General features: G+C 44.2%; 1 protein-coding gene across 7 annotated transcripts in view; it reads right to left on the bottom strand.

The window, feature by feature from the left end:
* The window catches only part of PDZD2 (PDZ domain containing 2), a 144,856-nt gene that overhangs the window by 59,557 nt on the left and 71,701 nt on the right, over nucleotides 1-13,598 (bottom strand). For all 7 annotated transcript variants that reach the window (XM_075267792.1, XM_075267809.1, XM_075267800.1 and 4 more), the window contains exons 2-3: nucleotides 4,104-4,533; nucleotides 382-524 (exon numbers count right to left, since the gene is read on the bottom strand). In XM_075267792.1, the coding sequence (XP_075123893.1) occupies nucleotides 382-524; nucleotides 4,104-4,533 (573 nt within the window). The remainder of the gene's footprint in view (nucleotides 1-381; nucleotides 525-4,103; nucleotides 4,534-13,598) is intronic.

Genomic DNA, 13,598 nt, shown 5'->3' with positions numbered 1-13,598 from the left:
TATTTCTATTAGTGCCGCTTCAATGTATTCTGCCGGGTATGAGCGATCCTGATGTGTCGCAGCCACCACATGTAGTATACGGAGCGGTCTGCTTCCATCGGCATGCATTGCGCTCTGATCGGCGGAGGATCCCATGTTGAACCCCTATCAATCTGATATCTGATCACATTTAGTTATATGCACTGATATAAGCCTAGGAAGTTATATCTGTGACATCACAACTTTCTCAGGGGTGCACATACTATTGGGGTGGCCGTACCATGTACTATAAAACTAACAACTGGACACCAAGAAACCCATATAGTGTCCTTGTACAGGATTCACCCCTTGAGGCTGGTCAGTGGTTTCAGGTTATATACCGCACACTATAATATATAATACCTGTCTGCTGAGCCGCCCTCTTCTACATGGGCTACGACTATACCATGCGGAGACCTCTTGGAGCCTCGTCCGCCTGTAATCTGAATGCCTAGTCCATCCGATCCCTTCAGCATGTGCATCTTCCATATACAGCAGCCATCCCGCTGGAAGAAAACACACACATGAAATACAAGTTTCTTTTCTCATCTGCAAAATTTAGTATTCAGGTGCAATAAAAAATTTAGCAATAAGCAAGCGGCCAATTTCTTGTGGCCTGTGGGCATGCGCAGTTGGCCTTGCCTGAGGCCCAAGGCCTAGAAGTTTGACCGCCAGCCCCGGAACAAGACGTGTGAAGAGGCCGCTCCTGAAGAAGATGGAGGCGGTGCTGCAGAGCTCTCTCTCAGCATTGGGAATGCCCCTAGTGCTGTTTGAGCGCTGAGGACCGCCCCCAGTGCTGTGAGATAACTCATTTGCATACCAAAGAAAACTTGGATTTCTACCGAACGGCGGTGCGGAGAAGACATCTAAAGGTAGGAGAAGAATAGCCTTTATTAAGGCTATTCTTACATGTTAACGAGAAAAAAATGTTTTAATTGCAGAATCCCTTTAAGAACAGTCTGTCTAATGGGGACCCCAATATCTGTAAAGGGGTTCGTTGGGTATCCACCTCTAATTTTAGATGGACCCGGTGCTAGATGTGAACATAATCTTACTAGAAGACAGAAGGGAATTTTTTTCGAGAGCGCTATCCAATATATCATCGCCTATTCTATATCGAATTCTATATCAGTTATGTAGACATTGATGATATTTTATTGGTGGGAAATGATTTATTTTTTTGGGGGGGCAGGATATTTCCTTCTTAGATTTCAGCAGAACCAATGGATTATCTGGCCCATGAATTGGTTATTGAATACCGGAGGAATCTAAAGCATGAGGACGGCGGTGCCCTCGTAACACTGCCCCTTCTGTGATCTGCATTCCTGCAAAAATTCTGAAACATGTCAGACAAAGGAAGACATCAAGCTTTACATCCTATTAGCAGGGCGGAGTGAGAGTAGACTGACATGTGAACACTGCTCTATTGTATATAGTGGATTGTGTGCCGTAACCGGAGCCTATGCTGGGATCTCTGCTGATACGACATAGGATGGGGTTAAAGGTCCTGGCATCGGAGTGAAATCTACAGGTCCCCACTCCGGGGCCTACTGGAAAGTTATGGTTTACTGTATGGACACTGCTGTCCTAGCGTTATATTTATGTTGTCTTTTGGTCCCTATTGACTCGGTGGGGCAGGAACTGATGTACGTTGAAATATATTCTGTGTACAGTGATATGGAATATGTTACTGCTGTATAAATGGGAAGTATCTTAACTACTGTGATCCAGGGGTGTCACTAAATGCGCCCCTGCACAACTCGTCCCATTTGGATCTCATCTGTACATTATACGCTGCTGGGTTCATACTAGCGTTGCATTTCCTTTGTTCCGATCCGATGGAGAACCGTAACAATGGAGAGGCTGACCACTAACACACAGAGTACTGTATGTTGGACCCCAATGACTATAATGGAGTTCATCGGGGTGTCCGTGGTTTTAAAATTTCATGCAAGGCTTTTTCTTCTGTTGATTTTCAGGTGGACACTGTGATGAGTCTCTAGTACAGATGTGAATGCAGCCTTAGCAGCACTTACATTTCACTTTTCTTCTCTATCTGGTCCAACCACCTTGAAGACATCTCCACAACATTTTTGTGCACACAAGCTTCCCATCACGACAGTGACCCCCACATAGTAATGGTGCCCCCTTTTGTGCCACAGTCTCCCCCACAGAATCCCTCATGGACTATATTCTGCTGACCCACTGCTTTTTTTTTTTTTTTTACCATTAAAGTGTTGATTTTCTCCTGTCTGACAGTGGAAGGTTGTGTATCATAAATCTTCTCACTCCAGTGCACCAGAGGGCAAGCTGAGGAGAGGGATTTCAATTTATGATGCACAGACTGACAACCATCAAAGGGAATCAGAAAGGAGGTCAAAGAAGTTTATCCAGTCCTAGTATGGAGAGAGTGCCCTGTGGACCCCCTGGCTTCTGCACCAGGTGACCCTTGTAGCAAATAGACAGCGCACAACTTTCTGAATTATTGACCATAGATATATGAATGAGCCCTTCACAGGGGTTTCCCTGGATTAGTACAGTTAAATGTATCAGGGTCACCAATGGCAGGGAAGGTTTTTGGCACCAGGCACCATTGTATGGTCTTCTTCCAGGGAAGGTACACAGCCACCCCTTATACAGGACCATATAAAGCCAACAGGTGTCAATCTAACAAATTATAAATTATATATGTGTGTGTGCGGCAGACCTTGCCATGTTTATTTCACATATTTGCAGACATGTCTGAATATTTGGGGAAAATTAGTCAAAAGTTATGTTTTCTTCTAAATATTTGTGAGCCTGACGGCGATCCAGAAAGGGTCTGGAATCTATTTGCAGGTCGTGACTTTCCTAGTAAAATGCAAGATGCACGGCTGGCAGGATTAACACTTGTATTATATGCTGGGAGGAGGATATACCGATACACTAAAACAAAGCCCCAGTAATAGAAGTCCTTCAGCTCCCCTCCTCTGTCACGTTTAGGGATGCAGCGATGTTATATATAAACTGGGGTTGTATAAAAGTTTGATTTTTGAAAAACCACTTGAATTTTCTAATGGTACCATTTGGTATACATATAATATAGACAAAAATAACTTTTTGTGGGGTTTGAAAATAATAGGAATTCTGTGACACCACCCCAATGCTGTACAGAGCTTTAAATGAGCCCCAGTCGGTAGAACCAACTGCGCATACCCGGGCCACAAGAAAATGGCCGCTTACACCAGTTTACAGAGGCCTGAAGCCTAGAAGATTGAAACCCAGGACGGAAGAAGACGCAGAGAGAGGCCGTTCCTGAAGAACATGGAGGCGGCGCTGGAGAGTTCTCTCGCTGCATTGACGACACCCCCAGTGCTGTTTGAGAGCTGGGGACCGCCCCCAGTGCGGTGAGAGGACTCATTTGCATACAGAAGAAAACCAGGATTTCTACTGAACGGCGGCGTAGAGAAGACATCTAAATGTAGGAGACAAATAACCTTTCTTAAGGCTATTCCTACGTGTTATTAAGTAAAAAAAAAAAAGGGTATCCAATGATAGGATCCTTTTAACAAATAATTTTAGATTAATTTTTAAGAATACTTTTTTCAGTTTTATTTAATATTTTATAAATGAGGCGATTCTGCAAATAGTTTTCATCTTTACATCTCATTCTGTCTGTACAGACTATGAACTAGCAGGGCTTGCTGGAATATCTGAGCTCAGAGTTTGCAAAGACATCATGTAGGGTGAGCACAGGAGAAGTAAAGTAACCTCTTCATTTTGTAGGTACCTAAGACCTGGATGTAAACCTTAACATGGATGTACATGAAATATACAAAAAAAATTTGAGGAGTCTTCAGTAGTTGATACCTTTTTTAACGGCTAATTAAAAATGATGACATATTGTGAGCTTTTGGGACTACTAAAAAGGTCCCTTCATCAGGCTGGTATAACACAAAGATTCCTCAAAAAAAAAAAAAATTATATTTCATATCCACCGGCTAAAACGGTACAAAGATACTTTTCCTTATACATGAATCACGCAGGTATTATAGCATGCAGATTGTGAGCTCTGTGTTATACTGATCCATATAATATGAGAATACCTGAGTGAAGCCATCGTTGGGTTTCGGGGCCGTCGTTGCAGCCTTTGACATGGTGTACTCGCATCTCTCCTCATCATAACTGCTATAAGAGTCCTCCCTTACGTCACCCTCACGTTCTGCGGTCCCCTCATTACAATGTCCCCTGTCAATATCCATAGGTGAACAATGCCCATTTTCATGAATGCCCTCCGGTTCTCCTTTACTCTCCTTGCTGTCTTTGGCCAAGGTCCTTGAGATGACTCCAAATTTCCTGGTTCTCTTTCCATTCTGTATCGCCCTAATGCTCGGCTGTGAGGTAGAACTTGTTGCTTTGGGTTCAGAGGTGTTGGCATGGCCGCTATTGGAAGGAGGAAGAGGAGCTTTGCGTTTAATGCGCCGTAACATGATCAAGTAGATGAATCCGCCATTCCAGCACTGCTCAGCCAGGTAACTACAATGGGAAGAGACAAAAAAAAATATAATACAGTTAACGGTCTTTCTAAATCCTATTATGATGGGAACCCCTTGCACCCACGAGTAACAGGCATCTTATACATTTTACATCTCAAGATACATAAAGTTAAGGAAGACTTTTCACCACTTCCACCGATTCTGGGGCAGTTGGAATTTTTTCTCTAGCCCCCACCACTCCTGAGCAATCAGAGTTCTTAGTTTCAGCACAATTATCCCCTCTGTTGTCAGATGGGCAGTCCCTGTCTTTCTTCTCCATCCTATGACCGCCCACTTGACAGTCATAACTGTACTGAAACTAACAGAAATGATTGCTCAGGAACGGTGGGGGCTAGAGAAAAAATTCCAACTGTGCCTGAATCAGTGGAGCGGCCCCTATCGAATGTTGGGATGAATTTGAGTTTGTGCAGGTGGTGAAAGTTCCCCTTTAAGGCTTATCTGCATCAAAATATCTACATCCTAAATAGGTTGACTAGTTACAGCTATAGAGAGTGTCTAATCTAAAGTGTTATCATAGAAAAAACGGAGATTGCTTTACATTACACGGTTGCACAAGGTCAAGAATTTGCAGCAGGGTTAAAGGGATCCTATCATTAAAACACAATTTTTTCAGCCTACCATGTAGGAATAGCCTTAAGAAAGGCTATTCGTCTACTACCTTTAGATGTCTTCTCCGCGCCGCCGTTCGGTATGAATTCCGGTTTTTGTCGGTATGCAAATGAGTTCTCTCGCAGCACTGGGGGCGTCCCCAACGCTGCGAGAGAACTCTCCAGCGCAGACTCCATCTTCTTCAGGGACGGCCTCTTCACGCGTCTTCTTCCGGCATTGGCTTCAAACTTCTAGGCTTCGGGCAAAGCAGACTGCGCATGCCCGCCGGCCACAAGAAAATGGCCGCTTACAATACTGTATAAGCGGCCATTTTCTTGTGGCCGGCGGGCATGTGCAGCCGGCTTTGTCCTAAGCCCGAGGCCTAGAAGTTTGAAGCCGCCGTCGGAGGAAGACGCGTGAAGAGGCCGTCCCTGAAGATGATGGAGTCGGCGCTGGAGAGTTCTCTCGCAGCATTGGGGACGCCCCCAGTGCTGCGAGAGAACTCATTTGCATACCGAATAAAATCGGGATTTATACCAAACGGAAGACATCTAAAGGTATTAAGGCTATTCCAACGTGTTAGTGAGGAAAAATGTGAGTTTTAATGATAGGATCCCTTTAAACTTGTCAATAAACACATAGGCACAGTTCATAGCCAACACTATGGGGGGGGCAGGTTAAATAGAGCAGTAGTATAGCTAAAAATTTCATTTTTGCATCCTTTTCATGTTTTCAGCGGTTCTGCATCAAAAGTGGCGGCGACATTAATATCGTGATAACTCCTGCCAAATTGCAAAATCAGCTCTGCTACATCTGCATATTATAAAGCTATTGGAAAAAGCGGTTTTTCAGCAATGCAATACTTATTTACTGAAATAGCACGAGCCTGGCCAAACATTCAGGCCTTGTAATAATTATAGTAAAATTCCAAATTTAAAAAAAAAAAAAAAAAAAAAAAATTGCTCCATAAGTCGCCTTTTCACAATTCGTATGATCCCAGAATACAGAGACAAGATCAGGTTATGGAATAGTTTTCCTATTACTCATGTGACACTTCCTGGTCCTGTCCTGACATGTTCAGAATTGCTGCGAAATATGAAAATATGTTTCGCTTATTTCCTGTTTACTTTTCTTTCCAGCCAATGATGTCCATATGTTATAGGATCGGTCACTGTCAGACATTCCTCTGCTTCATCCTCCTAGATCTTAGGGGTATGGAAACTTTTGCAACTGTATGTATATAAAAATGAAAAAACAAACAAACGGACTAGATGAAAATTATACTTTGTTCTGTGTACACAGCTCTTCTGCCGTCCTATGTTATAGACTGAACAACCAAAAACTGTGACCCAGCACAGAGATGTCGGAGTGTCAGAGGCCCCCGGGGTGAAATCACTACCTTTACGAGCGCAGGTAAAGGTTTTTAGTTATCATGTTCTCCATCAATCAAAGAGAAAAGTTTTTGACGTTTGTTCAGTGCGAATAGTGAGGAATGACACTAATGTTAGTTTCCTCCAATGTAAGTTTAGTTAATGACTGGTGCTTGAGATTGTGCTGGGACTTCGAACTGCGAGAGAGGAAGAGAGAGCTGCTTCATACACATGGAGAGTAGAGCCATCGTAAATGAAAGGAGCTATACCCAAAAAAATATAAGGATAAGTGGATAAATACCAGATCAGTGGGGGGTCTGACAACTGAGACCCCCACCAGTCTTTAGCCAGGCTGAATGGAGACATGTTACTTCAATGGCAGTGCCAGAGATAGCTGGGTGCTGCACTTTTTGGGCACCGTTTGGCAAGTATTTAGAGAAACTCTGATCTGAGGTCTGTATTTACTTAAAGTTAATTCAGACAGTTATTTTGGGTCTGTACATACACGATGTATGGTTTGAGGTTTGTATTAGTGGTAATCTGGTCTCATGTCTGTATTTGGGAGCGGTGTAGATACAACATTTAGGGGTAGTCCCCTAGTTTTGGGTCTGAATTATGTGAGAGTCTGGTCATGGGTCTGAATTTACTGGATGTATGGTCTAGGGCAGTGATTCCCAAAGTGGCCCAGGTGGACCCACAGGGGTCCACAGGAGATTGGACGGGAGACTCGTTCGATCTAATCTTCACATTTTTTTACTACTTTTGGGAATATGGTAGAAATGTGTCTCTTTAATAGCGGAACATTTATGGGCTGGTCTAAGGTGTTTATTTTGCACCAACCATGTCTAGAGACTTTATTTTGGGGCAGTGTGGTCTGGGCTCTCTATTTCGGAGGAGTCTGGGATGGTTATTAGTTCAGGGGCCCCTATTATTTAGGAAGTCTGATCTGTATTTTTTAAGGTGGCGTCCGATTTGTGTAGACCCCATACCTTGCCTCCAGGGCTCGTACACAGTTAATAACATCCGCCTTTCCTCACGTAGATGGGCCGTTGCACGGTCTCTACACATGAAGGCGTCTTTATACTCTTTCCTAACACAATGGCAGGTTTTGTGATTCCTCAAGTCCAGTTCTATTCCCAAGGTCGTTTTCGTTCGAGGAAACGGCCCGTTATTCCCTCTGACAGACTTGACATGACCTACATAGAAGGCGGATAAAAAGAATTCTAGCATGTCCGATGACTTTGAGAGTACGTTGAGGTTCCTGTATGGCGGGGGCGATTCGCCCAAGAGTTCTGTGTAGCTATAACCTGATCCTGAAAAAATCTCTTCTGGACCCCAGACTCATTAACTTTAACGCTTTACAGCGTGATCGTCCAGATAAGCCTCATACATTATTCATCCCATACATAGTGACTGGTTGGATTGTTCGCCGATCCCCAGGGGGGCCACAAATAAATACAAAGCACTTCATTAACCATAGTCAGAGGTCTCCAGACTGTTGGGACCCTACATGCTCTGCCCTGAACATGCTGGGAGTTGCAGTTTTGCAACAGCCGATGCGAATCAGCCTTATTGCGCCATATTTTTGGTCATGATACGGTTAATTCTGAAGTTAGCGATGGCCATGTGTAGCTTGATCATCACACGAAGCCAATTTTTGGGGACCGTGGTTGATTTTTAATGGAAATTTGATTGCCAATTGTGGTTTGCAAGAGCAATTACGTAGCGTGAAGTGGTAATTACTGTACATTCAAGGAAATACTCGGAAAGCCGAGTGAATCATCGGATCGACAGACGCAAGGATGAATGATTGATGATGTGCACTAGCTAGTGGGAGCCTCAGAGAAATCTGCCCGCAGTGGATCAACAACCTACAGATGACACAAAAGACAAAGCATGCACAACTAGAAACGGCGATCTTAAGTCTGTCACCTGCCTCCGGGGGCGACCGCAGGGAATTAGAACTCTCCGACGAAGTTTAAGATGAAGACTATTGACGGGCCGAAGGGAATTTCATTCCGCAAGAGCAATACTAATAGTGAGAGTACATTGGGGACCTCAGAGGAAATATCTGTTATTTCTCCAAATGTTCATGAGTTCCAACGCTTTGCTTTACAGTAGATGTATTGACATAAGACGAGTGGGTTGACTTCTAGGGGAAAGTGTTGCGGGCATGCTCTACGACCTTTGCTGTGCAGGGAGAGGGGGGAGCTGACCTGTCTGCGTTTGTTGGGTATTGGTGACATTGTAACAGTGACGTCACCAATCAGGGAAGGATGAAGGATTGGGGTAGGAAAATATCACTCAACCTAAAGAACTAATTCAGCTCTGCTACATCTATACATCACAACATGATACAATCCATCCCAGTCACCGGGACATAAGGATGTGCCAGAGGAAATGTTTTATTCCCACCCGGAGACTCCGCTAGTGCGGCCCCACTAATGCCATCTATTTATTAGGGTAGGTATTATCTTCAGGCCACTTATCTCATCCAGGTAATTGGATTACACCCCCGCGCACGCGTGAGGAATAGAAGACTCTAGGGCTTTCCTTTCAGCAATCTGATAAAACTTGTTTTTGTTCTTTTTTTCTCTTGAGACTGGAGATAAAAAGACAGAATGAGGAGAATGTGCATCATGTGAAAATTATTTTGTTTCTACATTTGTACGCGGAGATGAGGAAGCCATAACATAATGAGTGACACTTACAGGTGACCTTTCACCACCTTTACATCTTGGTATCCTTCAATACAGTAGATGCCACTACACTGATCCTGGCCCAGTTAGGATTTTCTCTGTAACCCCTACCAATCCTGAGCGATCAGTGCTGTTAGTTTCAGGATACAGTCAGGACGGTCCTACTACTGTGAGCACCAGATAAGCCCCACCCACCTGACAGTAGAGAACCTAATTAACATATTGGGTGCTGAAACTGGCAGCAATGATTGCTTAGGAAGATGTTCTGGGGATATTATCACTCCTTAAGGAGAGATCACCTTCTCAGGCTATGGAGTCTTACAAAAGCCTTTTTTGCTCCACTGGGGGGGATTATTGAAAAAATATGCAAATCTGTTTTCCAAGATGTAAATAGGAAAACATTGCCTCTGCTTGCTGCCCTCTAGGGGCAGCCCCCTTAAACATCATGCCCGACTTAGGAATAGTGAGGGCTAGAGAAAAAAATTCCAGCCGTGTCGGAATCAGTGTGGCGGCGCCTACTGAAAGATGAAAAGAGTAGGAGTTGGTGAAGGAGGTGAAACAATCAGAGCAGAAATACATGACTACTTTCTTCCAGAAAAAGCTCCACACCTTTCTATAGGTTGTGATTGGATAGGCCATCAATCAAAGATCGGTGGGAGTCCAAATGCTGAGCCCCCTGACCACAGAAAACCAAGCACATTACTATGTATAGTGGCTGTGACTGGTATTGCAGCTTAATCCCATTCACTTGAATGAGACTGACCTGCATATAGGCCACTGGACAGATACATGTGATGTGCAGCTGATCTGCAGGGATCCCAGGGTCTGACCCCTTGATCTTCAATTCATATCCTATACTTTATTACTAGATAATCCCGGAATACGCCTTTAAGTAACCATATGTCGATAGAGGCCACTGATGTCCCCCCACCAGGGCCCCACACATCCCAGCTGTTATTACAGGGCTCTACGCCCCCTCCTCCATTCCGATCAAAGCCGAAAGAGCCTGGGGTTCACTACGAGCTCAGTACTACCCTGTGGTTTTCTATACCAGCAGTTTTTCTAGAAATGCTTCTTTTTAATAATCTTTGTGGTAAATGATAGGCTTGGTCATGAAATGACATCACTGAGGTATGACATCATCACTTCTTCCACTGAGTGTTAACTCTTTCAGCACCTCATGGTCACAACCTGTATCGGACATGCCTCTATTTCTTCTGCTCAGTTGCTCGATGCCAAACATCCAAAAATAATGGTGTTGGAGACAGTCGAAACGGATACTATATACCGGATGTTTTTTTTTTCGGTACGTCACTTTCTGGCCGTATGTACGGTGTAAACAAGGCCACAATAGTCTAAGGAAAGCCATCGGAGGGGCAGGAGCCATGTTTTCTACCTGACCTGCTGCTCGAGCTTTAAAGGGGTTAGTACCTATTCAGTGAGTAAGGGATAAATTGCCCCAATTTGTCCAAAAATTGGGGCATGTTACCCCAATTCTGAATGCAGCGCCCCTCGCTCCATTTCTTTCAATATGTTTTGGCTATTTCCGGTTCACCTGTTGAAGTGAATGGAGCAGTTCTTAGGATCCGTGAGGGTCCCAGTGGACAGACCACCACCAAACAGGGGTTATGTTATCACTTTACAAAGGTGAAAATAGGCCTTTAAATCACAGAATGCAATACAAGGGGACTTGACAGAAAATCAGCGAGTCTTTGGCTTCTTTCCGACATATTTAGAAGTCAGCAGGTGACTTATGAGGACGATGCACCACAAATACGCTCCCGGCTTCCCGACACACCATCAGAGCTGCTGACAAGGCCCTTCCTGTTATGTTCCTCTCCCTGGACACAGGCGTGAACTCAAGTCTCTATAGAGTTGAATGTGGAGGAGGTACTCGCAGCCCCCAGGCCCTAATGCATTATCTGTAACAGGGCCCCCTACCCACCATGTACTATTCAACGCATCATACTGGTGTCTTCTTTATGTGGCTGAGGGCCTGGGTATGTCTGCTTTTCAACACGCAAGAGGTTTAAAGAGTTAAATCTCATGAAACCTTCTGACTTTGGATCCGGAGTGAATGGAGGTCGCTGGGTCATGAATCAGACATGTTAGATCTGTGAACCCCGACATATCAGTATAGTATTTAGACTGTGTCTATATAATTTACTAAAAATTGAATAATCTCACATAGATAGAAATTTGTAATTAGTTCAGGTTCAGACATTTTTTCTACGGTTCGGCCGAATCTAAAATTTTGGGGGTTTGTCACCCACGAACTACAATTATACTCCCTGGTCTCTTCAAACTCCAGAGAATAATTAGCAGAGACTCTGGGGAGGTGAATAAACATAAAAAACAATGGTACTCACCTCCCCTGGGCTCCGGCGCTACTCCCTGTGCTCTTCTGCCCTCTCAGCGGTCATGTGGCATAATGACACATAGCCAATCACAGGCCTCAGCAGTCCCTGATGTAATTTCTTAGCCAATCACAGGCCTCAGCAGTCCCTGATGTAATTTCTAGAGGGCGGAGGAGCAGCGCCAGAGCCCAGGAGAGGTGAGTAACATTCTTTGTTGCATTTGATCACCCCCTGAGCCAATGTTCAGTATACTTTGGAGTCTGAAGAGACTGTACAGCATAATTGTAGTTTGTGTGTTAAGAACCCGACCAACCACCATTAGGGCAGACAGCTCTTGCTGCACACTTACCCCTGGGGTGATTTGGAAGTACCCCCAGTGATACGCGTACTATGCCTTGAGACTCACTCCATCTGGACCCCCTCTACAAAAATCCAATGGACACCTAAAACCATAATAGACTATTCAAAGATGACAAGACAAAAAGTTCTTCAATCCTCTGCAAAAAAAAAAAAATCCTAATAAAACCAAAAACCACAGGACAATCAGTTTTCCCCGATCAGAGCGTGAAATATCCTCCCTACATATCAGCATTGTTTCCAAGGATCAGAGTCAGATCTACAGCCAAATTGGAATAAACCGCAATTACAGGCCAGAGAAGTTTATTGGAAGCTTCTGACAAAGTTTACGTTTCCTCCTCCGTGGCATTTCCTCCGCCTGCTTATAGGAAAATAAAAACTTTAATGTGATCTTCTAGTTTGCACCAAAACAGAAGCGGCTTTCATGTATATTTTATGAGTCAGATCGGGCCGGATTGTTACCGGCGCAGGAACCTGCTATCATTCTGCGCTCAAAGGTGTGAGATTTACATCTGACACAGACAAGTAATCCTGCAGACAAAGCAAGACGTCTTAAGAGAGTGCTAGGAATTAGAAGGCATCTGAGGAAACGGCGACGAAAGAGAGGTGGGAAAGCTGAATATAGATGACGAGTAGACGGATACTTATCTCTTAAAGGGGTTCTCCACAACGTTAAAACTTGTCATTTATCCTCAGCGATCCCACCAGAGTCCGGTGATAGCTCCGCTCCACGTCTTCACTGGTCTCTAGTTTCTGAGATCTCTCATTAAATAGGAAATGACCACTGAACAAAATCAGGGGTCACAGGGGTGACTGGCTGGGAGATCAATTCTGTAAATCCACTGCGTCACAACTTAAAGGGGCATTCCTGTCTCATATAGTGAGGCCACATTGATAAGACAAGGCATCACTTTATGGTTATAGGATCTTCCCTGAGTCTGAGAATGAATGCACCGAAGTGATAATAAAGTGTTAAGGATAGGTCATCACTTAGTATGCCTGGAAAATCCCTTTAAGTCATAGCAATGAACAATATGTGACTGCGGTCAATAAATCTTGCTGTCGCGGGTTTCCCTTGCCAACGCATAAATCCAATATACACTGGTGATACAGACTGACTCCTGTGATATCCTATTAAAGGCCTCAGCGTGGAGCAGGAATAGGCGGGCGAGATCGCCTCCTGCATTCTTAATACTTGGCCTATATAAGGGCCCGTGTTTATCAGCCGAGAACGAAAAAAAAGCTTTCAACCTGAAAATAGATGAAGGCAATCCTTACATGACCCGAGTACATGCGCTTAATATTGATGAGAGGCGGCACGAGACACGGAGCGCTCACAATCTCACGACTAACCACTTCGCTTCTGTGCCATTTATTCTAGAGACCTCCAAAAAACTGTTTACAAAGCATTTCGGTGACAAAGGTTGTGACTTCACAAAAAGGAGAAGTTGTCGACAGTGTTTAGAAGTTTCCAAGGACTCTGCAGGCATGAAAGGGTCAAATGTGTTACTCCGGAGATTCCCTGAAGATTATATTAGAGCGCTGCCTTGGCGTAACATGTAGGGCCTAGGCCCCAATGCAAAACATGTACCAAGTATATAGAACTGGCATCCTCATATAGGGAAAAGACACCTTATGGGCCCCCCAAGACTACTGAGCCCAGTTGCCGTCGCA

Source organism: Leptodactylus fuscus, chromosome 1 (genome assembly GCF_031893055.1).
Source record: "Leptodactylus fuscus isolate aLepFus1 chromosome 1, aLepFus1.hap2, whole genome shotgun sequence".
NCBI lineage: Eukaryota > Metazoa > Chordata > Amphibia > Anura > Leptodactylidae > Leptodactylus > Leptodactylus fuscus.
This window is presented reverse-complemented; position numbering and strand designations above follow the sequence as displayed.